The sequence below is a fragment of the Neopsephotus bourkii genome, unplaced genomic scaffold (genome assembly GCF_033783945.1).
Source record: "Neopsephotus bourkii isolate Nb327-2 ecotype Australia unplaced genomic scaffold, CSIRO-AGI_Nbou_v1 NB_873, whole genome shotgun sequence".
NCBI lineage: Eukaryota > Metazoa > Chordata > Aves > Psittaciformes > Psittacidae > Neopsephotus > Neopsephotus bourkii.
This window is the reverse complement of record NW_026901367.1, coordinates 3,655,455-3,679,606: the sequence shown is the minus strand read 5'-3', so window position 1 is coordinate 3,679,606 and position 24,152 is coordinate 3,655,455. Positions and strand designations below refer to the sequence as shown.

The 24,152-nt window shown below is 48.1% G+C and overlaps 1 protein-coding gene across 6 annotated transcripts in view; it reads right to left on the bottom strand.

Moving 5' to 3' along the window:
• Positions 1-24,152, bottom strand: part of SLC24A3 (solute carrier family 24 member 3) — a 181,061-nt gene that overhangs the window by 74,283 nt on the left and 82,626 nt on the right. For all 6 annotated transcript variants that reach the window (XM_061356932.1, XM_061356933.1, XM_061356934.1 and 3 more), the window contains exons 3-5: positions 14,135-14,211; positions 4,781-4,855; positions 214-298 (exon numbers count right to left, since the gene is read on the bottom strand). In XM_061356932.1, coding sequence (XP_061212916.1) covers positions 214-298; positions 4,781-4,855; positions 14,135-14,211 — 237 coding nt within the window. The remainder of the gene's footprint in view (positions 1-213; positions 299-4,780; positions 4,856-14,134; positions 14,212-24,152) is intronic.

Genomic DNA, 24,152 nt, shown 5'->3' with positions numbered 1-24,152 from the left:
ACCATTTCCAAGGCAGCCCTGCTGTGGGACAATGTCACCTTTTGAGAGCCACTTCATCTAGTGAGGATTCCCCACAACTAATCCTATGTGTGCCCATGAGGGAAGGTCCAGGGATTATAAATGAATGGTGCAGGCACTCAGCAATCTCATTTCAACTCCCCAAAACCAGGCATGGAAACGTGGGGGTTTCAAGAAGCAGCAGCATTTAGTTACCTATGACAGATGTAAACAACTCAGGAGCAGAGCTTCCTGCGGCCATAAAAGTTGCCCCAGCCACATCTTCGCTAAGATGCAAGCGCTGCAGAAAAACACATCAGAGACATTCATCACAACACTGGGAGGCTGCAGGAATTCAACCAGAAACAGAAAGAGTGGGAAACTGCCCGGGTGTAAAGTTTTACATTAATGGAGTTTAAGTGAAGGGAAAAAGTCATCACAGGAATTGGCTACTTAAGTGAGCACCTCCTGGTCGAGAGGGCAGGTTGTGGCAGTGATACCCTTTACAGAGGACAGAAAGAGCCAGGCAGTTTCACCAGTCACAGCCCTTTGTCTCCTCCACGACCCCACCATACACACCTTGTTTCATTTACTTGGCCCTAAAGGTTAGGGCTGGTTCACCCCCAGCTGCCTTCCCTGGTATCATTTCAGCCCTGGACATTTAACATCTCCCCACCCCTTTACACTTGGATGGCCATTAAGGATGCTTACCTTCTACAGCCTTCCCCTTGCAGTGCCCAGGGGCTATATAAACCAGGGGGTTCTGGAAGGGAAAAGACCCACTACTCTATGAAATCGTCATCGGCACACACTGTTTCCAAAGATTTACTTGGTTAATTACTTCCTTTATGTTTTCTGCGTTCCCACTGCTCCATCTGCACACGCCACTGCTCAGCAAACACATCGAGGCTGTTACAGCCCACATGCTTTGCTGGCACCTTCCACAGTTTAATGAGTAGCTATAAAAAGCCATCCTCCACCACACAGCCATAAAGTGCTGAGCTGTTACTACACAGAGCTGTCTTGCTCACACGTGTGGCTGCCGTGGTACAAGCACGGGAAGGCAGCTCAGGGTGGTGGGAGGTTTCCCTACCAAAACTGCTCCAGGCAGCACTCCAAGCCCGGCAGGATGGAGGAAGCCTCCCCCTTCCCTCCTCCCTCCGTACTGGTGCAACTTTATCATTACCAAAGCACATTTGCACAGAGACAAGATTGCAGAAATCTTCCCACCAACCTTATCTGGATTGAAGCTCCCCTAATGGATGTTCTGGGCCCATAAGAGAACGTAACTCTATCCACTGACTGTACATGTGTAACAGAAAAATTGCATTTTCCTTTTTCCCTTGTTATGAGAACAAGGAAAAAGGAAAAGAGGTGACCTCAGCAGGGGTGCTTTTCAAGCAGGAGACCACAGCATTGTTACACTACTATAAAAGCTTGTGGAACTTGATTAAATAGAGCTTTATGGAAAATGATTTTATATAGAATTAAAGCTACTGTAGAAGTTAGGATGACAAGCAGATCCCCAAAGGCCAGTTTCTTCTGCAGGATTCTCTATGGAAACGTAGACACAATCATCCTACAACAGCCGGTCTGCAACTCGATGGTGTCTTCTGAAACACAAGACCATCAGCCAAGGAAAGCAGCTGATGCACCATCCCTGGAGACACCCCAGGCCAGGTTGGATGCGGTTCTGGGCAACCTCATCTAGTTGATGGCGTCCCTGCTCACTGCAGGGGGGTTGGAACTAGATGAGCTTTAAGGTCCCTTCCAACCGAAATTATTCTGTGATTCTATGACTACCTGTGGGGATGGGTTAATTTAAACCTATAGTAGGTTCTCTCGAGGACAGTTCCTAGATAATTTACTGCAATGCAGATGATGATTAAGTTAATACAGTAGAGAAGGAAATGCAGCATGCTATACGGGAGGCAGATACCGTCTCTGGTATTTGCAGAGAAATGTTTCCAATTGATGTATGCCGTTACTTGTGGCAAGTAACCACTCTGCTACACCAGTAACGGAGAGTGGCTGGGCACAGGAAGTACAAGTTAGCTTAGAAAACAACTGAAAATCAGGAATTCACGTAAGTACCTCTGAACCAAGGCAGAGCGTGATGTCTACCCTAGCAAGTGTTCTGGAGGAAAATCTCATCTCAGTACACACACCTGGGAGTGCAAATGCCTTGTTGGTTCGACTCAAGAACCACTTGCCAAACTAGAAGAAGCTAAGCCAGAAAAAGGGTGTTTATTTTAGAGTTAGTGCATCTAAACTACGATCCACTGTAGAACTGCTGCTCGCTGACCTCCAAGCGCAAAAAAGCCTTCAGGCAAGAGGTCCGATTTCTTTTGTGCTGGATATGACTGTCAGTGGGGGGATTACTGGCAGTAGATCTTAGGTCTGCAGCAAGTCACTACCATCCACAGTTGATGGGAAGGTAAGCTGCAATCATAGGTACTGCCATAGGCAGTACAACCTCTTGGATGTGATTCCAGCAAAGGGCTCTCTCCCCTCTCCCTCCCTCTCCATTATTTTTTGTGAGTTAACAAACAAGTGAACACCCCTGAAAACATCCCAGGCCTTATCAGGTGATGGAGGAGGCCTCAGGTGGTCTTGGTTGGTGGTAGCATCTGTGGCTATCAGGCAGGGATAAAACCTTCCCTTTGCTAGAAAACCAGGCAAGAGTTCATATGCCCAACGGCTGCAGAGGCCTTTGTGAAGTGACCCGAGCCTTTTCCCATGCATTTTTGAGTGCTAACACCAAGGACAAACCATGAAAAACCATGAAAGGAAAGGCAAGCCATTCTGGACTGATAAAATCACATGGAATTGGAGCAGGAAATAGGAATGTGTATTTCTTTTGCATCATATAATTACAAAAATGCTCAATTATGCTTAAAATACATAGATAAAGGGACTCAAATGTCCCAAATGGTCACCTAGGAGCCGAGAAAAACCTCTTTCTTGAGAGAATGAAGGAGCAACATGAACAGTAAAATTCTGATCCATTTATATGATGCATATTGATAACCTCTAATGACATAGTATTTTGCTTCTCAACAGCAACTTCTTAATACAAGTATGCTCAACTGTTGTTCTATTGCTAAGTCTTCTCTTTCACATCAGGGACCTTAGTGATAGGACAAGGGGTGATGACTTCAAACTTAAACAGGGGAAGTTCAGGTAGGACAAGGGGTAATGGGTTAAAACTTAAACAGGGAAAGTTTAGATTGGATAGAAGGAGGAAATTCTTTCCTGTGAGGGTGCTGAGGCACTGGAATGGGTTGCCCAGGGAGGTTGTGAATGCTCCATCCCTGGCAGTGTTCAAGGCTAGGTTGGACGAGGCCTTGGGTAATATGGCTTAGAGTGAGGTGTCCCTGCCCATGGTAGGGGGGTTGGAACTTGATGATCTTAAGGTCCTTTCCAACCCTAACTATTCTATGATATAGGACCCTAAGGTCACTCAGCCGAAGGCAGAGCTGTAACAGGAGCCAATGCTCCACAGACCCATCTGCTCCCAGTTTGAGAGTAAAGAATTTCTTACTAAATCCAACCTGAACTTCCCCTGTTTAAGTTTGAACCTTGATGAAGATTCCCTCCCCAGCATCCCTGTAGCCCCCTTCAGATACTGGAAGCTGCTCTGAGGTCTCCACGCAGCCTTCTCTTCTCTAGGCTGAACAGCCCCAACTTTCTCAGCCTGTCTCCATACAGGAGGTGCTCCAGCCCCTGAGCATCCTCGTGGCCTCCTCTGCACTTGCTCCAACAGCTCCATGTCCCTCTTGACTTCATTTCTAACCAAAGTCCAAGCAGACAGCCCAGCTGTGGTGCAGGTCTGCTCACTAAGCAGAGCCAGTTGTTGGTGGCTGCACCCAGAGCCAGTAAACCCCAGTGTGAAGGCACTGGTGGTGTGCAGGTCCTCACCAGTTGGGCAGCGGGATGTATCCCCCCAGTTCCACAGGGCCAGGACCCACATGAGGGCAGGACTCGGCTCTCAGGCAACCAGCTGAGAGCCTGGCATCTTCCCCTTCCTGGGTGTGTTTTGGTTTGGTTTTAAATACCAACACTTGTAAACTCTCCTGTGCATGTTTTTGCTTTCCCAGTCTGACCCTTAGGAGTCCCTAAGTTCCAAGTTAATGGTACATGAAACTCAGAAACACCCCGTGGATCCGTATTTCCATGCAGAAGTCAAGAAATAAAAGGTTGTCATCTCCCAGATCTCAGGAGAACTGTGACATGCTCAAAGCTGTAACTGAACCAAAGTGCTGCTCCCCACATAACACACAAATGACATCCCAGCTCTCTCACAGTCTCCGCTGCCTGGATCCTACCTCAGGGGCAGGGTTGCTCAGCTGGAGAGGCAGGAGCACATCAGCAGCAAGCCATAGGGCACAGGACAAGCTCCCACACTGAAGGTAGCGCTTCTGGGAGCCCACCACATGGGGCTCAGCCTGGGAATCGCTGCTCCAAAGAACATTTCTCACTATGTTACAAATCGCTCTCATTTTAAAGCAGTGCTATGATGCAGATACTGGAATTACTATTTCAGAGCCACTGCTACCTTTCAAGAGAGAGTCTCAGCTGAGTTTACCCACCAGTAGACTCCCAGCTCATCTCCTGTGAGCAAGAACATGAAGCTGAGCCAGCACACACACACTGTGCTGAGCAGCTAAGCAAGAATTGGGGAACGCACTAGGACAACAGTAAATACTCCATCATCATGTTATGAGGCTCTTGAGAACTGCTGCTACAGGTTAAGTAACTGCTACAATCTTCTAATACTTACCTCGCAAATCTTTTCCAACGAAGGAACAAAGAAATCATCGCAGACTATTGCCAAAGCATAAAACATATACACGGCCTGCAAAAGAAAAGAGAAAACCTTGAGTGTGGAGGTTGTGAAGCAGAAGCAGACTGCAGCACCCCAACTCCTCCTGCTTTGTGGTGGTGTATGCTTTAACAAAACAATAAAATGGCCTTGCAAGAAGAATCCATGGGGGACTCTGGGTTTAATAGGAAGATGATGAAGTATTTATCCAAAAGTTCCTGCAAGCTGTCAAAAGCTGCCAACATTTTATCATCATCATCATAAGGAATTCTTTTTTGTTTTAATTCTCTGGATATTGCTAAGCCACACTTAAATATTTTTGCCTCCCTTTTCCCCCCTGTTGCACAGAACAAGGGTTGTTTTATGACTGCATTCTGTGAAAATCCAAACCCTTGAGGAGGAGTAGTTTTTGAAAAGCTACAGCTTTGAAAAAGGGGAAAGGAGCTTGTTTTCTGCAGCTGAAGTGCACTGCCATGTCATCTGGGATCCCAGTGATAACTCTTGCTAAGCACCGCACAGGAACAACTTCCAAATGACTGAAAGCTAAGGGGGGACACAAGACTTGAAAGGACACTTGGCAAATCAACTCTTCCATTTCATGCAAAAAACATTTAATCTGTATTTCTGTATTATTAAACAGAAAGGCACTTCTGTATTTCCAAACAGAAGATGCTAAGGCCTTGATGTCTGTCCCAACAGGCAAACAGCACAGCATGGCTTACATCCATGCAGCTGAACTCTTGTCTTTCCTAGGGACTGGTCCACACTGTCCAGGGGGAAGAATCTCTATCCCCTGCCTTGATGCACGCCCTGCCATCAGATAGGAAAATGCTCATTGGCACAGGGGAAAAGCAAGTCAGCTCCCTGACAGAGCACACATCATAGCCAGGCTGGTGCCCATGTCCCTGCCCGCTCTAGTTTACTGGTGTGGACACATCATCCCTTGCAGCACTCCTCAGTGTCAGGTATGCAGTGTACCTGCTAGAGCTGGCTTCCCCATAGGAACTAGAAAACAACCTGTCTGAACGTGCTGCCGAAACCCTGCCACAGAGAGTCTATGTTACCACCTTGGGTCCAAATCCCAGCGGGATCAGCAATGGTTTATTCACTGCTACATACTTGTGAAAGCATGTATGCATGCAGAGGAGAGATCCCTAAGTCTGGGGCATGCAAACAGGTGAGGCTCAGGACATCAACCTGTAATACTGGGCTGCGGCAGCTGAGCACAAGCCAGCCTTGTCCAAAAAGAGTGGTTGTGGAAGGCTGCCCATGGTGCATGGATCATGTAAACCACCTCGCTCTGGAAACATGCATCTCCATACTATTTTGCTAGGTTTGCAGTGCTTTGGTTGTGTCTATTTAGTTGTTTGTTTGTTTTAAAGATAGAGCTCCTCACCTGTAGAGTTACCTGTACTGTGCCTGAAGGCAAACCGCCCAAGGAAGAAGTCATTCTGGTATCTGGTCCCGTACAGCAGGAAAAGCATGCATAAACCCCTTTCATTTTCACAGTGTCACTCACAGGCATTACGTTATTCATCTTTCCACTCTCAAAGTGAGACAAAACTGCTTTAAAGATCAATGTAACATGTGCCATGTACCACTACAGAACTGTTTTTACAAGTAGTGCGGCTCAAGTTACTAACTAGAGTGAAGTGGCCAGTATCTGTAGAAAGTCAGTGCCATGATCCTGTTGAAGCACAGTTATTCTCCCACCACCAGCAGTCTCCTGCTTTGCTTCTCTCTGTGCTTTACTGCTGAGGGTCAGCTGATGGGAGGAGACCACAGTATTTTTTTTCCTGGGAGGAAAGCAGCAATAAAAATGACCTCTGGGGTCCTGTTCTTGCTTTAACTTTCAGCACCAAGTTTACACCCCCCAAGTCTCCCAAACTCGCAGAGTCTAACAGGCCAGAATTTAGTTACAACTTTGCTGCAGAAGGCAGTGATTTCTGTGACAATCTCAGCTGTGAAAGCTTTTCAAGCTCAAAAATCATTCAAGCATATTCTTTTTCAGGATTAGAGATAGGAATTTATCACAGTAGATCATTCTGACACCATCTTGAAGACTTGGTGCTAGCTTGCCACTTAGGACAGTTTTTGTGCTCCTCTATCACTACTTATAAACATAAATAATTTACACTTTATGAAACTCTTACATTGCAAAATGGCACAGAGGACCAGAAACGCCAGCACAGTTCCAAGGCTACAGCTCTGCTGGGTGCAGCAAAGATCTTGATCTTGTAAAGGCAGCACTACCTGCTGACGTGGTACCAACAGTAACTGTATGAACCGAGACAAAGGAAGCAAATGGCTCACAGACATTGTGCATCGCAGGAGGAAGGATCAGAAACAACCCCAGAGAGTTATGTGGCCAAATCCCACTGAATTCAGTGGATAGTGGGTGCCCAACTTCAGCCTGGATTTTTGGACCTGCTAATCGTATTAATCTGCAGTGGGTTATGCCATCATTTTCCCTCCCCAAATACACAGTAATGCCTTTCAGAGCACTAATCTGTACAACACCATCCCAATGAATCGAGTGCATCTTCTACATTAGACATAATCTACAGTCACAGAGCACAGGGCATCATATGGCTGCTCGGGCTTCCCGCAATCTGCCTCTGTTGTGGCAGAGAAGCCCTCCTGAAGAGGGGCAAGGCCCAATGAGGGTGGCGAGGAGACAACCACCCCATAAAAAGCACACACTCAGAAGCCAAATCAGGTCACTTCAGCATCTGCTTCCACTCATGACACATGCACGGTCTTTGCCTCCTCTGTGTTCTCCCTGTTTTCTCAGATCACGCAGTTTCTGCACCACAGGCAGTGCTCACCAGAAACATCCCCAGTCTGGGTGACATCCCATCCATCAGTTTTAGCTTAGGAAAATCCTTCTGAGAGCTTTTACATGATCATTCAAATATGTGAGGGGTGGGTCTGCACTGTCTCCAGGAAAAACAAGAATGGCAAGGCACATCCATGTCCCGGTACCCACAGGCAGGGACAAAAGCTGCTTCTCTGTTCTGATTCTTACAGGAAACAACCACAGCCCAAAAAGGTGACAGGGAATTTTCTTTTGTCCTCCCAAGATCATGTTTGAGAGAAAAGGCCGAAGGGGACTGAAACGAGTAAGGAGTGGAAAAGCGAACGTGAAGAGGCTGCTGTCACACTTCCTCTAACCCTCCTGGAGGCAGTGGGGAAGGACACACTGCTGCATCTGCTGAAGGTGCTGAGCCGAAGCTGCTGCAGGCAGCAAGATCACGGTGGGCCACTTCAGCAAGTGTTAACACCAGGCTGGCAGAACAGAGCAGGCTGGACTTATGTGCTTATGTGCTGACTTGTGTACTGGACATGTATTTTCAATGACCTCATTGTTGTCACAAATCTGGTTTTGGCCATGAGTCTCCCCCAGTTGTATTTAACTGGCTTGAGTGCAATACCACATAAAGTGTCAAAATCTAAGGAGTATCAGGCTAGAAAACAGCTTGGTTCACAAGCTAGAACACTGGCAACTCCCCTGGTAAGTGAACACGGGAGGACAGTAACTGTTACTTCCTTGAATACTGTTTGGGGTTTTTTGGTGGGGCTTCCTTCATTTAAAACAAACAGAACCAGATGAGGTTTAGAGTCTGGGCCAGCAGGAACACAACCAGGAAATGCAGTTTTATGTCAAGTCAGACTTGCAAAGTTGAAGCCCAGTGCAGGCTGGTTTATGTGGAAAGAAGGAAGACAACCAGTGTCCCTTCCAACCCAAGCTGTTCTATGATTCTATGATCAGGGCAAGCAGGTCTCTTGTGCACGTCAGATGTCAAGAATGGGCACAGCATGGGTCCAACATTCTGATTAGGTGGCACCTGCTTCCGACTAAGTTAATGTGAGAATCCAACAGAGCCCTGCTGCTCTCCTTTGGCACACGCCGGTCTGCCCTTGCAGGACCACGGGAACAGCAGGTTTAGCACATTTCAGCAGCACACATGAAACACCCACCGGGGATGCAGGCAGCAGCTGGGGAATGCATGTGTGCTATGGGCAGAGCTGGGGATGTGTGGAACCACAACAGGAGACAATGCCGTGGACCAAACACAAACCACAAGTCACAGCTCCAGCATCATTTAGTTGTGTTTGGCTCGAAGTGAAGGTAGAGATCTCTTTACAGAGGCAACCCACTGAAAAACACTCTTCTTCCCCAGGACATTAAAAAATCATGGAACTGTAATGGCCATGAACAAAAGGATTACAAATCTCAGATTAAGTATTACATTAGGACTGATTTTAAAATTACGGTTCTAACAAGCGTCAGAGAAGTAACTGTAATCTCTGCATGAAAGGATTAAGTATCTCAGTCGAAATACATGGTCTATTGCACAGAACATAAATGGTAATTTTTCGTGTTTGTCCAGTGGTTCTTTGGGTTTCCTGTGCCAATCTTCATACTCAGATTAAAACTTGCTTTACTGAGCGAAAGCAAGAAGCTTTTCACAAGAAAGCCTGTAGGATCCAGCAATTCCCACAGCCCTGCCTTCTTCCCAAGAGAGCTGGGAAAGGAAGAGGTGACTGTTCCTGGCTGCTCTCACCACAGAGTCACACAAGCCAAGGGGCGTCACCAACACCACTGTAACCAAGCATGGGGCTTTCCAACTGCATTACAAAAACACCTACACCTCCATTATTGAAAAGAAATAAAAAACCCTGAACAACCCAACAAGGAACCCACAGAGTCCAAACACACTGGGAGCAGCAGGCTATGCACTCAGTAGCAAGCTGCCTGTACGGCGCAGCATCACTAAAGCAAACACTGGAAAACCATCACCTTAATGAGACAGCTCTGTGCAGCAGAAATGAGATGTGGCTGGTCCGTGGCTCGGTGCAGTAACAAAGGCAGGATGCATCCAGAACTACCTGCATTTCCCGAGGGCCTCACACCAGGGAGGCAGGTGCTCCTCTGGAGCATCCTGTTCCCATGGCTACACAGGATGATGGCAAATGAGGTGCATGAGGGACCGCTGAGAGAGGGATTGCAACATACAGACCCTGCTCCTTCACCCTGCTTCGTATGCGCTGCCTAGCTCTGCCCGGGGAGCAGCTCGACCTCAGCCGTGTCCTGGACACCACACTGTGGACCTGCCTCAAGAAAGCTGGGAAAATAGGAACCAGTGCTGGACTGCGATAACAGAGCAGTGACAGGGCAGGGAGGAAAGACTGCCCATCCACCGGGCTTTCCCAGGGAAACACCCAGCAATTCCCAAACCCTCCTTCCTCTGCCATCAGCAGAAACCTTACAGATCACTCAGCAAAGCAATTGCCCTCCCGTGCCTCGTGGAGGTGACGGAGCCCATCTTCCAGTGTCCGTGGGCACGGCAGGGCTGGGGTCTGCACAGGTGCCAGGAACACATCTGCTGCGACCTGTGAAGTACGAGAACCCGGGGACAACCGTGTTCTGAACAACGTCAAGACTGCAAAGGGAAGCTCTTGGGGGGTGAGCAGCTGCAGGATCACAGGCTGTGCTCTGGAGCCCTCAGCAGTGAACTGCACCAGACTCTTAAACCCCAGACCCTGGCTCCCTCCAACCTGAACATCCCAAACCAGCAGCCTGGTGGGCTGTCACTGCCCACAGCAGCGTGCCCTCATCTCAGAGAGGACACAGAAATGATTAATAGCAGTGAAGCAATCAGTTGATTAGCTCCAAAGGTGTATCCAGGGGGAATGAAACGCTTCAGCTCCATACCTGTCATACATTTTACCGGTCAGCTTTTCCTTTAAACTGAACTATTTTCAGCTCAAACCTAAAACTATTACTAAACTGCTTCTGCCCAGTTTTTCCTAGATTTTGAAGTGTTTAGGGATTTACTCTTATTTTCATGGAGCATCACATGATGTTAAGTAATTCTGCACTGCTCCACCATGGGATCTGCTGGGGTCCTTGTGTTTTCACTTTATTAAACAACAAGAAGATGCCTTGGGAATCCCCCGAGAGGTCATCTACTGCATACCTTCAAGGCCCCAGTCTGTAGCATTTGCCCCCTATCAGAAATAAACACAGGATATGGGCAAAGGGGGAGAGGAGAAAGAACCAGTTTTTACTGACATGAATAAACACAGTTGAAGAGGAGGTCAATGAACAAGAGAAGCACAATGATGACCTGCTGATCATTACCCCATTGTTCTCCCTGCCACTACAAAGCCCCTTTTACAATCCAGCTTCTTCAAACCCAAGAGTAAATGTTGCTGCAGACAATGTGACAAAGTGCCTGTATCCTCCCCCCAAAGTGCATTTGTGTGCTCTGATTCAATCAGTTTGGTAACTGCATTGCTGGAAGGTAAAAAACACAACTAGAGTTGTGCACGGTACCAATGCCGTGACAACCACTTTCAAGCCAGGCTAAAGAGGCAGGTTGCTAAGTGATGACTGCTTGTTTTCTCCAAGTATCAGGGTTTTTCTTTGACAATGGGTTACAGTTTGCTACAGCAAAGGCAAAGGATTTGTCATTGCTGCTTCTGGCTCCCACTCCACCCAAGGGACTGTTCCAGGACCACACAGTGATGCTTGGGGGATCTTCCCTTGGGATCCACAGAGCTGACAGCTCAGGACAGACTGGGAAACCTCAGCTGATGCCGGCAGCCTTGGGCCTGTGCACCTTGTGACAGCTCCCAACAGCCGAAGGGTTCTCCCCAAGTGCCACAATGCTGGAAAGGGTGAATCCAGATGGGTCCTGCACCTCGGGGACTGGAGCATGGTCAGTAATGATTCCTGATCAATAAAACTGCCATGGAGAATGATGGAGCACCGATGGACCGAGGAGTCCATCTTGCTGCTTGCTAGAGGGGAAGAAACCAGAGGCAGGTTTCTGCTGGGACAGCAGATGCTTACATCTAGTTCTCACTAAAACCAGATTTTTCTTTTTATTCTTAAGCAGACATTTCATCTTGAAGCTTCAGTCCTCCAAACCCCCTTTTGAGATATGTTAAAAGTATCCTCAGCTTATTCAGAACTGAAAAAAAAAAGCCTGTAGAAGTTACCTTGAGAGCAATTATGAAGCCAAATCTACTTTAAAGTAGACTGGAAAATAACCCAAATCCTATTTTATGTAGGCAACTGCGTGAGAATATTAGTTACTACTAATAAAAAATTACTGCCCAGGTCTTGTCTCTTTTAAATACCCTGAAAAAACACATTCAGAGGCGTGGATCACGCAGAGCTTAAGAGGCATTTTAGCAGCTCATTTCCAATGGTCTCATTCTAAACTTACTCCTCTAAGTCAAGACATTTTTTAAATTATTTTTGCATTAAAATGTAAGAAACGTGTGATTACAAGGTAGCAACGTGCTGCTATAATCACCCTCTTTTGCCTGGAGTGGCTGCACAGGAGCCTGCTAGCTGCTTTTCAAGCAGAGAGATGTATTTAACTGTGCACAGTTAATTCCATCGTTAACTCTCCTGACACTTCTTTGTATTAGCTGCAGTACAGTTACACAGGTGCCAACAGGCTGCCAGTATTCATCAAGAGTACATGATGGTCACACACTTTCTGTACGGATGAGGAGCAGTTCACAGAGCTTCTCCAGCTAACTGATGACCAACAGCGACCTTTTCCTGCTGAAACACAAAAGGTGCCGGAGGCAGAGAGCTCTGACTGGCAGGAAAAGAAGCGATCAGCACTCAGGATGCAAACAGGCACTGGACGAGATGCACGTCAAGGCAGGTGTGATCTCCTGCTCAGATCTCTGAAGGTCTCTCCACCTGCAGAGAGGCTCTGGGTGATGCACTGCTGCACCACGCTCCCTCGAGAGAGCAAGGGTCTAGAGGAATTTTGGGGAATATCCTTCTGAGTGCTGAAAGATCCAGCTTGGGCCCAGTGCTCCCTTTCCAAAACATCTCCACACTCAATGTTCCCATGGAAACTTGGGAGTCTTCAGCTTGCCAGACACAGTCAACTGCGATGTTACTCAACAAACTGTTGCAGCCATATAGGCAAAATGAAATCATAACACAGAGCGCTAGCAATGCAACATGCAATACCATCTCATTTATACTTAAATCATGAATCATTGCACGCTGCTAATGGTAACTGCTCATTTAAGCTGACTGAAAATTATTAAATGCTTTTAAACATTCAATAGAAGCAGGTATTTTCATGCCTGCGTAAGAAAGCCTCTTCCCTCTCCCAGGCACCAACTTGGCAGCTCTTCAATGAAGACAATGTTAATAAAGAACTGTCTTCATCTGCCTAACAAAGGTCAATGAATGGATTTGGAGGGACAGTGCTTCCTGCTGCAAGAGTACTGCAGCTGCTGAACACAAGGTCCATTGACACCGGCCAAGTGTCTACGGACTGGCAGACCAAGGGTTATTTAAGTACATTTATCTTGAGTGCCTTTAATTTTGGCCTTGCCCAAGCACACCACTCACACTGGCTTGTTTGGGGAAGAAATCACAAAACTCCAAGCCCAAAATTGCACAGATTTCTGAAATTAGTAAGGTCTTTAAAACAGCAGCTATTAAAGTCTTCTTGGCACACTTCTGAACTTTGAGGCAAATCCTTTGCCTGCCTGATGTCCTCCAGAATTCCCAAGAGGAACCAGGACACATATTAACTGTTACGATCTTTCACATATTCAGGAAGAAGAACTCGTTTTAGCAATCTCACCACTTTGGGGAATTCTGGAGACCCAAATTATTATTATGTTTTTAAATCAATCCAGTGAATAATCTTTCTAAACAGAAAATAATCTCTCATTCCCCATCCCTGGCAGTGCTCAAGGCCAGGCTGGATGGGGCTTGGAGCAACCTGCTCAAGTGGAAGATGTCCCTGCCTGTGGCAGGGGCTGGAGCTGGAGGAGCTTTAACGTCTCTTCCAACCTAATTCTGTGATTCTATGATAATTTCTTTCTTCTACAGCTATGTCATAAGGGGTGCCACATGGATTTCTGGGGGAAATTATGGGAATAAGACTTATTTTTGAAGGCAATTACATGAATGCCCTCCCTCAACCTTCCAACCCTGCAGCACCCTTGTGCTTGGGGTTGTGGAAGGCAGGGGAGCTCAGCTGGCTGCCAGCTTCAGCAAAGCTGGTCTGGTTGAAGTAACACAGGAATTTATTCACTTGATAGCATGTGCTGTGCTCACGGGCTGCACTGGGGCTTTTAAAAGGGGTTTATGCAAAACAGAGGTATGTTATAGTCAGTGTAGCTACTGAAACTTGCTCTCAACCACGACTGAGAGCAGAATCTCCCGTGGGCAGGAGTGGCACCAGCCCGCGGTGAGCACAGTGAGCCCTGGCCACGCTGACATGACAAGAAATGCAAAGTCACAGAACTTACACAAAGGACGTGCAGGACCACAGCTCCATGTCTCCTGTCCTCGTTTGTGAAGATGTCATTGGGGAATTCATGGAGAGCTGCAAAAGCAGGGGGAAAGGGAAAGCTCAGATGTTTAATCAGCTACTCAAAAGCACCGCGCATGCTGTTAAGTAACACCATTGAAAAATTGCCTGAGCTCTTCCACTGAGCAGCAGCCCTATGAATACCACACCAAAAGCTCTGTTTTGCTTCCCTATTAGTTCTGCTTAATTTGTCCTCTGGCAATTACAGCCTTTTCCCAAAAGTTAATTTGCTTCTGGGGCAACCACAACATTATGCACCCAAATGCTTTGGGGAAGGCAGGTAAATCCCAAGAGCACAACATTGCTCTCTCCTGAAAACATTCAAGGAAACAGCTCGTACAGAGTAGGTGGTGATGGGTCACTCATTTCTGACTTATGGTTTTGTACCCAAAATGGACAGGTTCAAGCCACCCTTTGAGCTGGCAGTACCACCTGCCCATGGGAAGGGCACAGGCCACATGTACCCATGTCCAGACAGACAACAACTTCCCTCAAGCGCCCTTCCCAACAGCAGGCACTTGCAGCAAACCACCTCTCAGCCGGGTTTGTTCCTTATCCTGCCTGGTGTCTCCCACTGAATTTGTGACAGCATCAAGGTACGAGACTTCCCTGTACAGAAAACACTCCGAAGACAACCAGCTGTGGCAGACAGCAGCAGGTGGAGGGGATGCAACCCAGCTCAGGGCCAGGTTTGGAAATTCCAGATCAAAACAAATCCTTTCTCTGCCTCCAGACTTCACTCTGCCTCCTCAGAGGCATCCTCAACACGAACAAGACATCTGATGTATGGCGCCGGTGATGCAAAGAAGGTTCTGACAAAGACATCAAATACTAAAAACCCCAAGGGTGCAACTCTTTGTTGTTGCAAAGATTTCCATTGGGAAGGGTTAGTGTTAATACAAGCCCCACAAGCTGGAACCCTATGTGCAAAGGCCAGCTGAAGTCCTCCTGACATCAGCGATTCAAGAGGGAGATGTGTGTCTGAAGCAAGTTTCCTGTGAAGGTGCATGACATGTGCCATGGCAAGGGGTAACAATTCCACCTTCCCCAAGGGCTGGCAGCAGGTCTGCGTGGAACGGCTTCAGCCAGAGCTCCACAGCTTCTGCCCACATCAACTCAAGGACGGCGCCCGAGGAGTCCCTCTGCACTGCCTGTTCCACGTTCCCAACAGCAGCCTTTTACCTGCAGCAAACTCAAAGGCAAAGTCATTATCGCTCGGGATGGAGGATAAACACCTTTACTCTGCAGTGAGGCAGTGGGACCCAGGCAGACTCTATGGTCTAATCAGCTTCAGAAAGAGCATCTGTTGGTAGAGGCGAACCATGAAGAAACTTCATGTGAAACATAGCTATGTCAAATAATGATATGATAGAGCAAGGGGAAAAAAAGCAATCCAAACTAGATGCCGTTTCTCTCAGGAAAGCTGCTCACTGGTGGGGAAAGTACAAAAGCAAATCCCATCTTTGACCCCAGTGATCTTCTCACAATCATGGTCTCCTCAGGGCTCTGCAACACCTTGATGCAGCCCAGCTCATGCAAGGAACAACAGAAGGCATTCTATGTGGTCACAAGATGACACATTAAAGATGGTCAGAAGGTGACGCACTAAAGATGGTCAGAAGGTGACACACTAAAGATGGTCAGATTGTTACACACTAAAGATGGTCAGATGGTGACACACTAAAGATGGTCAGAAGGTGACGCACTGAAGATGGTAACCCCCTGCAATTCCTTCCACCATCTGCAACTACAAGGTGGCAGGTTTTGCTAACAAGAACTGCTTCTACTGCACAGCACATCATAAAAGGGTGGATTTCATTCCTCAGGGATGCTATGGCAGGCAGCAAAGCAGGAAAGGCCCAAAAGAAGATCCTCCATGGACTGTCTGTCAGTGCTATTAAGTATGGCAGTCTAAATGCAAACTGCGGGTTTTGTAAATCCTGTGGTCAGCAGCCAGCAAGGGTGGGCATGGGCAGGAGAACTGATCTTCACAGGCTCTGTAGCTTACACTTCTCCCTAAGCATCCCTTACCAGCCATTTCCAGAAGCAGGATGCTGGGCTAGGTGGCTGCTTGGGCAGTTTTCTAAACAATCAGGAGAGAAGAGAGGGACATTTTGACATCTGCAGCAAGAGGTGATAGAGGCAGAGCCATGACCTGCTGGTTGCTCAAACATTCATGCTTCTGCTCCCCTCTTCCTTACAGCAGAGAAAAGCACTAGTTCCAGAGCAATGAGTTTAGACACCAAGAGGTTTGCACTCCACCTTTGCTTCAGCATGCAAGATCATGATTATTTAAGACCAAGAGAGTCATAAAGCCTTAGAAATGACACACTAATGTGGGACAGATGATGGCCACTGCACCAACCCAGAAAACAACTCAGCAATCCAGTTTGCTCAATGTGTTTTCATGAAGAGCAATATATTTTTCTTAGATTAGCATTTCTTTCCTAAGTCAAGTAATCAGCAGAACAGTTGAAAGAGCATGAATACAGATGGGTAACTCTTATTGCAAATACGATGTTGCAAGTCATTTAAAGACAATTTACTTCCATTTACTCAAATGCTTTATTACTGTTCTGGATGTTGATTGAATTATAAAGCACCTAAAGCCGGTCTGCCAATTAGGCTGCAGGAATAGCTTTTGGTTATAAACTAAAAAGCAAGCATGAAGATGATGTTCTGGTATTCCAGGTGCTTCTAGTAATTCCAGATTTGAATTGTTCAGTAACAACTAAAATAATGGCTTTCTCCTAATGGTCCGTTCTGCACATTCTGCCTTGAGTTGGAAAGACCTCAAACTATGTTCTTCCTGGCTTTCACAGAATTATTATTAATAAAGCTCCAACAATTGGAATTTAATTAGCATTTCCATAGATGATTAAATGGAAAACCAGCCCAGTTCACTCTCACAGCTTTGCTGTCTGTGAATCAATAACTGAGCAAAAGGTACCTATGTCTTCATTTCGTAACTGATTTCGTAATTAATGCAAGCAAGAGATCTACTCAGGCACTGTGCCTGAGGGGGAAAACGTTCTTTTTTACACAGTGGTCTTTTGACCACTCAAAAGACTCAGGTCAATACTGTGAGTTGCATTCCTACCCACTGGTAAACTTTATAACAAGTCCTAACAAACTAGTGGGAGCTATAGGAGCACTAGAGACTTTAAAATGAATCTGTAATGAAGTAACACCAGCAATACCCTTGAACATGCGATAAACCAAGGCCAGGTTGGACACAGGGGCTTGGAGCAAGCTGCTCCAGTGGAAGGGGTCCCTGCCCATGGCAGGGGTTGGAGCTGGAGGAGCTTTAAGGTCCCTTCAACCCAAACAAGACTGTGATTCTACAATTAAAAGCATACAGGAACCCCCCACACACACACAGTATAAAACCAGAACAAGCTTGTCACTACTGGCAGAGGTGGGGAATCCTTCCATCCATTCTGTGCAAAGCAGGAATGCTGAATCCCCCTCAAGTTCAGGGTCCCACCCCCACTCTGTAATGAAATGCACCTTCAGATTAGAGAAACATCCCAGGTGTCTGAGGCTTGCTCTGCCCAGCACTGCCTCCTCTGCGGCGCCGTCTGAACACAAATGCTTGTGGTGGCTTACACTTGAATCTGTGCAAGCAGAAAATAACGTATGCAAATTCAAAATCTGCTGCATTTTTATGAGATGCATCAGGTGCAGATGAGTCCAGAGAAGAGGAGAGCTCTGCAACACACAGGAGCTCCTTTCTAAGAAGAAATAAAGGGTGTTGCTAGAACACCACTCCAACAACAGCTGCTCTATTTAGCTAGTACAAAAGCTCATACAGTTATTTTACTTAAAAGAGTTCACAGCTTTTGCACAGAAAACAGGGGCATATTCTGCCAGGCTTAATTTGAATCACACCAGGAAAAAAACCACAGCCCTCTCAATGAACCTGAGCTCAAAGAACAAAGTTTTCTGCCCAATTGATCCACTCTCCTCCTGCAGACGTTGTAGGTATTTGGTCTGCAAACTGCAGAAAGACAGGATCTTCACAGGCACTCAGCACCTCCACAGATATTCCCAGTGTGGGTATGAGGTACAATGCCAGCTGCCAAGACCAGAGCTGTGCCCCTGCATCAGCACTGCAGCATCCTGCACTGACAGAGCTCCTACTGCAGGCATGTGAATGCCAGCCTTCAGATGGACACAACTCAGTCTGAGTTTTCAGTTGATGCGAGGTATGTTTGCAGGAGTGTGAAGCTCCACGCAATGTGGGGGTTTTGGGGTGCAGTTCAATCTTGTATTGGCAACTTGTAAAATTATTAGTGAATATTAGAATTATTAGAATTTGGAAGTAACAGGAATTGAATGACTATCAGCAAGGTATGGATGTAAAGGAGGCTAAATAAAGGAGGAAATCGCAACAGGTGTGCAAAGCTGTGCTCTTTTGCATTAGCCAAGGACCTGACAGCAAGACCTCAGGTGTTCAGACAGGAATCACAGAATCAACCAGGCTGGAAAAGCCCTTCAAGCTCCTCCAGTCCAACCATTCCCAGCACTGCCAAGGCCACCACTAACCCATGGCACTGAGGCCTCGTCTCCACAGGGTGTGAACACTTGCAGGGACGGTGCCTGCAGCCCTGCCCTGAGCACCCTCTGGGGCAGGAATTGTTCCTCATCTCCAGTCTAAGCATCAGTGCTGTACAGACAGGGGAGCCCACCCTTTCCAAGCACGAGGTGTACAGCATTCATGAATGCTCCATCCCTGGCAGTGTTCAAGACCAGGTTGGACGAGGCCTTGGGTGATATGGTTTAGTGTGAGGTGTCCCTGCCCATGGCAGGGGGTTGGAACTTGATGATCTTAAGGTTCTTTCCAACCCTAACTATTCTATGATTCTATGATTGCCTGCAGCCCACAGCAGCCACGGAGCTGTGCTGGCTCCCATGGGAGCATCCACAAGGCACCGCAGTGCACGCTCTATGTGCCAGATCTGGAGAAGAATCTGTATCTGTGCTCAACAGGGAAAAGTTATTTTAGTCATAATACAGCAAGTTGGAATAAATTCTTGTCTCTTTATTCTCAATCAGCGTGCAATTCATTAAAACTGGAACCCTGTTCAGCCTTAGTTTTAGCTGACTTACGAAATGATCCGCATTACCACTACTCTGAGGATTTGCGGGCACTATATGAATTTGCCCCTGTTCTGCACTGTCAAGCTACTCCAGGCAGTTTGTGCACTGGGCCAAGGACAGATGTGCAGAGAAGATGCTGCTGTACCATTCTTCTGGACAGCAGCAGGGAGTGCTACCCTTTCAAAATCTCTTTCCCTGCCATTCCTTCCCCTCTCACATTTAATGTTTCCACCTTTCCAAAAGGATCCTGTAAAAAAAAACCCAACAAAATGACACTGTACTGGATCAATAGTTCTCAGAGCTGCAACATATACTCATTTTTTAAAACAGTCTTTACATTGCTAGCAGTGTACCTAGTGTAGGGACAAGAAAACCCTTGGGAAATCTGCCAGGACTTTCACAGAAGGAAGAAGCGAGGATGTTCAGCCTCAGCAATGAATTACCAGCAAACTAAGCTGTCAGAAGTTTAAAAACTCAGCTCATTTTCTCAGGCCGTCCCCACGATTATTTCATGGCCAGAGGTAAGTCACATCAGTACCAGGCACTGCACTCCCAAAGCATCCAATGCCCAGTGGGAGAGGCACAGCCTGTATCTGTATACAGCTTTCCGGGATAATTACTCGGCTCAGTAGCCCCTGTTTGGGCCCTGTTTTGTCCTGTTTCCAAAGCAGTGGGCTGAAAGGTCCGATCAAAGGATAGAAGCCCATGACAGAAGTGGGCTGGATTAGAAACCAGGATTTTAGTATGCAACCCTAACATTTAGGGACTGCTGCTACTCAAAATATAAATGCTACTTCAGCTGTCATTAAAAGTCCCAGGGACAACTATACTCCTGCAGCTGGAAAAACACAGGGACATGTGGCTGTTCCAAGCAGCTGGGTGCCAGCTCTTGTCTAAGGCCAGATGACAGAATGTTCGTTCCCGTGCCTGGCTTGAGGTGCTCGGAGCGTGCCAGCTCACAACAGGAAAGCAAACACATCATTAGCAACAACCACAACGGGACCAGAGAACTCGAGGGAATGTCGTTCTGCCACTGCACAGGCGCCCTCCTTGCTGTAGCTTCTGTTGTGCTGGTCCTCCCATCTTGGGAGGGACGCAGCTGCGAATGTGCACAGAGCAGCAATGGGAGCAGCCAGGAGGATGGACAGCTCATCAAACATGGAATTCTGGAATAGAGACCTCAAAAAGAAGCGTTGGAGTAGGGGTCCTCAGACACTGAGTGGCAAAGAGAAGGAGAAAAGGGTCCAACAGCTTGAGAAGGGCCATGGGAAGCAGGTCCAGGGCCACAGACACCTTTCACACAGCGTGTCGGAGCTCATCATCACAGAGCGCTGCAGATCCGAGTTTTCCAAAGCTTCACAAAGCAAGCAAGTGGAAGAAAAGTCCCTCAAAGGCTACCAACATAAAGATTGGTCCTGTGGCTCAGGAAGTCCCTGAGCACAAACAGCTGCAGCTGGAGAAAGAGCACCAGGAACTGACCCCACGTGTTTCCTCAACAGAATCATAACACAGTCACAGCCTGGTTTGGGTTGAAGGGACCTTAAAGCTCCTCCAGCTCCAACCCCTGCCACGGGCAGGGACCCCTTCCACTGGAGCAGCTTGCTCCAAGCCCCTGTGTCCAACCTGGCCTTGAGCACTGCCAGGGATGGGGCAGCCACAGCTTCTCTGGGCACCCTGTGCCAGCGCCTCAGCACCCTCACAGGGAAGAGCTTCTGCCTAAGAGCTCAGCTCAGTCTCCCCTGTTCTGTCAGGTTCAAGCCATTCCCCCTTGGCCTGGCCCTGCAGGACCTTATCAAAAGCCAACAAGTTTCTTTGACTTCTACTATTGCCATCTATGAGAGAAAGATATTAGATGTGACCTGAGACATCCTTTTCTGAATCAATGCCAAGAGCTTTTTACACAGGGAAATAAAAATATACCTTAAAACAATTAGTTACCTTCCCACTCCCAACCTCAAATTCATTATTTTAAACTCAAGCTTGAGATCTGTGACTGTTTCAGGTTGAGCAATAACATTACATTCACCACCTGCCTGCACACTGTCTGGCCCAATTCCCTCACTCCCCAGCAGCATCTCCTGAACCGTATCAACTCTGACAGCGCTGCGGGCCCTACCAAGTATACCAGAGAGTAGCTGCTCTGTGCCCGAAGCCTGTCCCTCTCACAGAGCAGGGACCCACCAGGGCGAGCTTGCAGGCACAGAGAGATGAAGGGGCTCAGGAGCTTCTGGGCATATGCAGCTTCACAGCTACCACTGCCTGGAGACTGGCTCGGACATGGGCAGCCCCATGCTCTGCAGCACACCAGCACAGCAGTCCCTGCAGCCAAACTCCACAGGAACAGCTTTAAAACACACAGAGCAGGAGAGCAAGGACTGTGAAAATCTTTACTTGGCTTCAAAAGCAACCAGGATCAGTCAAACTCTCCAACAGGAGGGTGGAGTACTTTTTTAAAAAAGATATATAAGTGCTTTACTTTCTGCAGAATTAGAATGGTATTTGCATTACAGTAGCATGATCTAAAATTCAAGAGAGCCAATCTATGCTAATGTATTGATAATAAATCATTTTGCTAGTGTTTTACCCAAGTCACCACTTAACCGCTGGAAAACAGCAGCCAAGCGAGTGTGGGGCAGAGCCGTTCCAAACCCTGCAGCATCCCCTGCACGGCCCATGGCAGGGTCCCAGACCTTGCAACGGCTTCACAGGGTCGGCTCTGACCAGCACTGAAAGGGCAGACAGCATTCCTGGTACCTCTAACTACCAACACGCAATCACTGGTGGTGGATGCTCAGGCAGTGACGAGCTGATGCACACTTCCACCTCCCGGGTTACTGCGCGCTGAGGAGCTCATGCTTACACCCAGCACGAAGGATGCTGAGGGCAAACACACCCACCAAAAGCAGCTCTGCATTTTTCCAGCCTGGCTCTTCCACTTCCGTCAACAACGCACCCGGAGCTGCAGAAAGAGCCCGAGTCCCACCTGAGGAGTTCAAACCAGATGTCAAGCACACAGGAACATCCCATCACAGACCACTCACCCATGAGCTTCTCTGAAAGCGTTCTGGGTGATTTGCTATGCTGTCTGATTGGAAAGCACCTCTTCACATAAATATGGCACGAGGGGAGTGCTGTGGGGTCCCTGCCAGGGTATAAATCCCATGGTAACGTCAGCCTCAGTCCACAGGGCTGGGAGATGCTGTGTCCCCGGGCAGCGGGCAGCTGCCAGGCTGCTTTCCAGAACACAAGCACAGGGGCTGTGTTGGCCGGAGCGGATCCCGTTCTCCAGGCAGCAGGCCCATGGATCCTGGCCAGCACAGGGATCCCATCACTGCAGGAGGTCCCTGCCTGCTCAGACACGGCACCCAGCCTGGCCCCGTGCAGCACCAGCACCGATCCCCACCTCCTGCCCGCTGTCACAGAACGCTTCATACCGCAGACACAAAGTCCAGGGAGAGGGAACGGCCCCAGTGCTCCCCATGACACCCCTATGAGCCTTTGCTCACTTCACCAGCTGAAAACACAGAGCTCCCTATGGGAAGCAGACCCTCCTCTGGGCCAGGCTCACAGCACACAGCGGGAGCCCTGCCATCCAAGCCAAGGGTCTTATTTCTGGCCTCGCTTCCCTTGGAGAGACCCTCCCAAGTGAGCCCACAGAACCCCACATCCTCAGCCCTGAAGGCCACTGGTTTTTTCTGCTCTCCATAACGACAGAACCCTCTCCAATGGTCGAATCAGTCTAACACTCTCCCTAATACCTTAATCAGTAAGCGTTCATTCAGGGATTTATGTACTTGAATCACCAGGAACACAAAAGGACTCTGCCTCCCCAGCTCCCTCTGTTCTCACCACCAGCAGGGTCTGATGATGCTCTCCAAGGGCAGATCCTTCGGAGGCCACAGCTCACAGAATCACAGAATCCACCAGGTTGGAAAAGCCCTTCAAGCTCACCCAGTCCAACCCTTACCCCAGCACTGCCAAGGCCACCCCTAACCCATGGCACTGAGGCCTCGTCTCCACGGGGTGTGAACCCTTGCAGGGCCGGTGCCTGCAGCCCTGCCCTGGGCAGCCTGTTCCAATGCCTGAGCACCCTCTGGGGCAGGAATTGGTCCTCAGCTCCATCTAAACCTGCCCTGGTGCAGCTTGAGGCCGGTTCCTCTTGTCCCATCCCTTGTTCCTTGGGAGCAGAGCCCAGCCCCTCCTGGCTCCATCCTCCTGTCAGGCAGTTGGAGGCAGCCATCAGGTCCCCCCTGAGCCTTCCCTTCTCCATCTGAACCCCCCAGGTCCCTCAGCCCTTCCCCATCACACTTGGGCTCCAGGCCCTGCACCAGCTCCATTGCCCTTCTCTGGCCCCACTCCAGCCCCTCAATGTCTCTCTTGCTGTGAGGGGCCCAGAACTGAACAGGCTTCAGGGCTCAGGGGCTGTGGTTAACCACAGCTGGCAGGGTAAATGAAGTGTGGGTTATCACCTTACGCCATGCCAGAGGGGTATTTTTCCTCCCACTGATCTTCAGCTTCCCCTACAAATAGGACATTCTAACAGTTGAGTCAAAGCAGGTTTCAATTACAGATAGCTGTTATCAGCTCCTCTGTCAGAGACCATGGAAGCATCACGACTGAGGCTGCTGAGCCTTGCTGTGTACCTGTTTACTCAGCAGGATGAGCCAGACAAAGCAGACATGGATGACAGGGAGCGATTTCACGGTACGATAGGAGAGAGCTCTGCATTTTTTGTCAAACATGGTAAGTTATGTACAGGCTGGAGAAAAGAAAGGGAGGGAGAATACAGAGGAATGAGAATATGAGATGATGAACCACATGCACCATGGGGAATTCAAAACTGGCAGCTCATT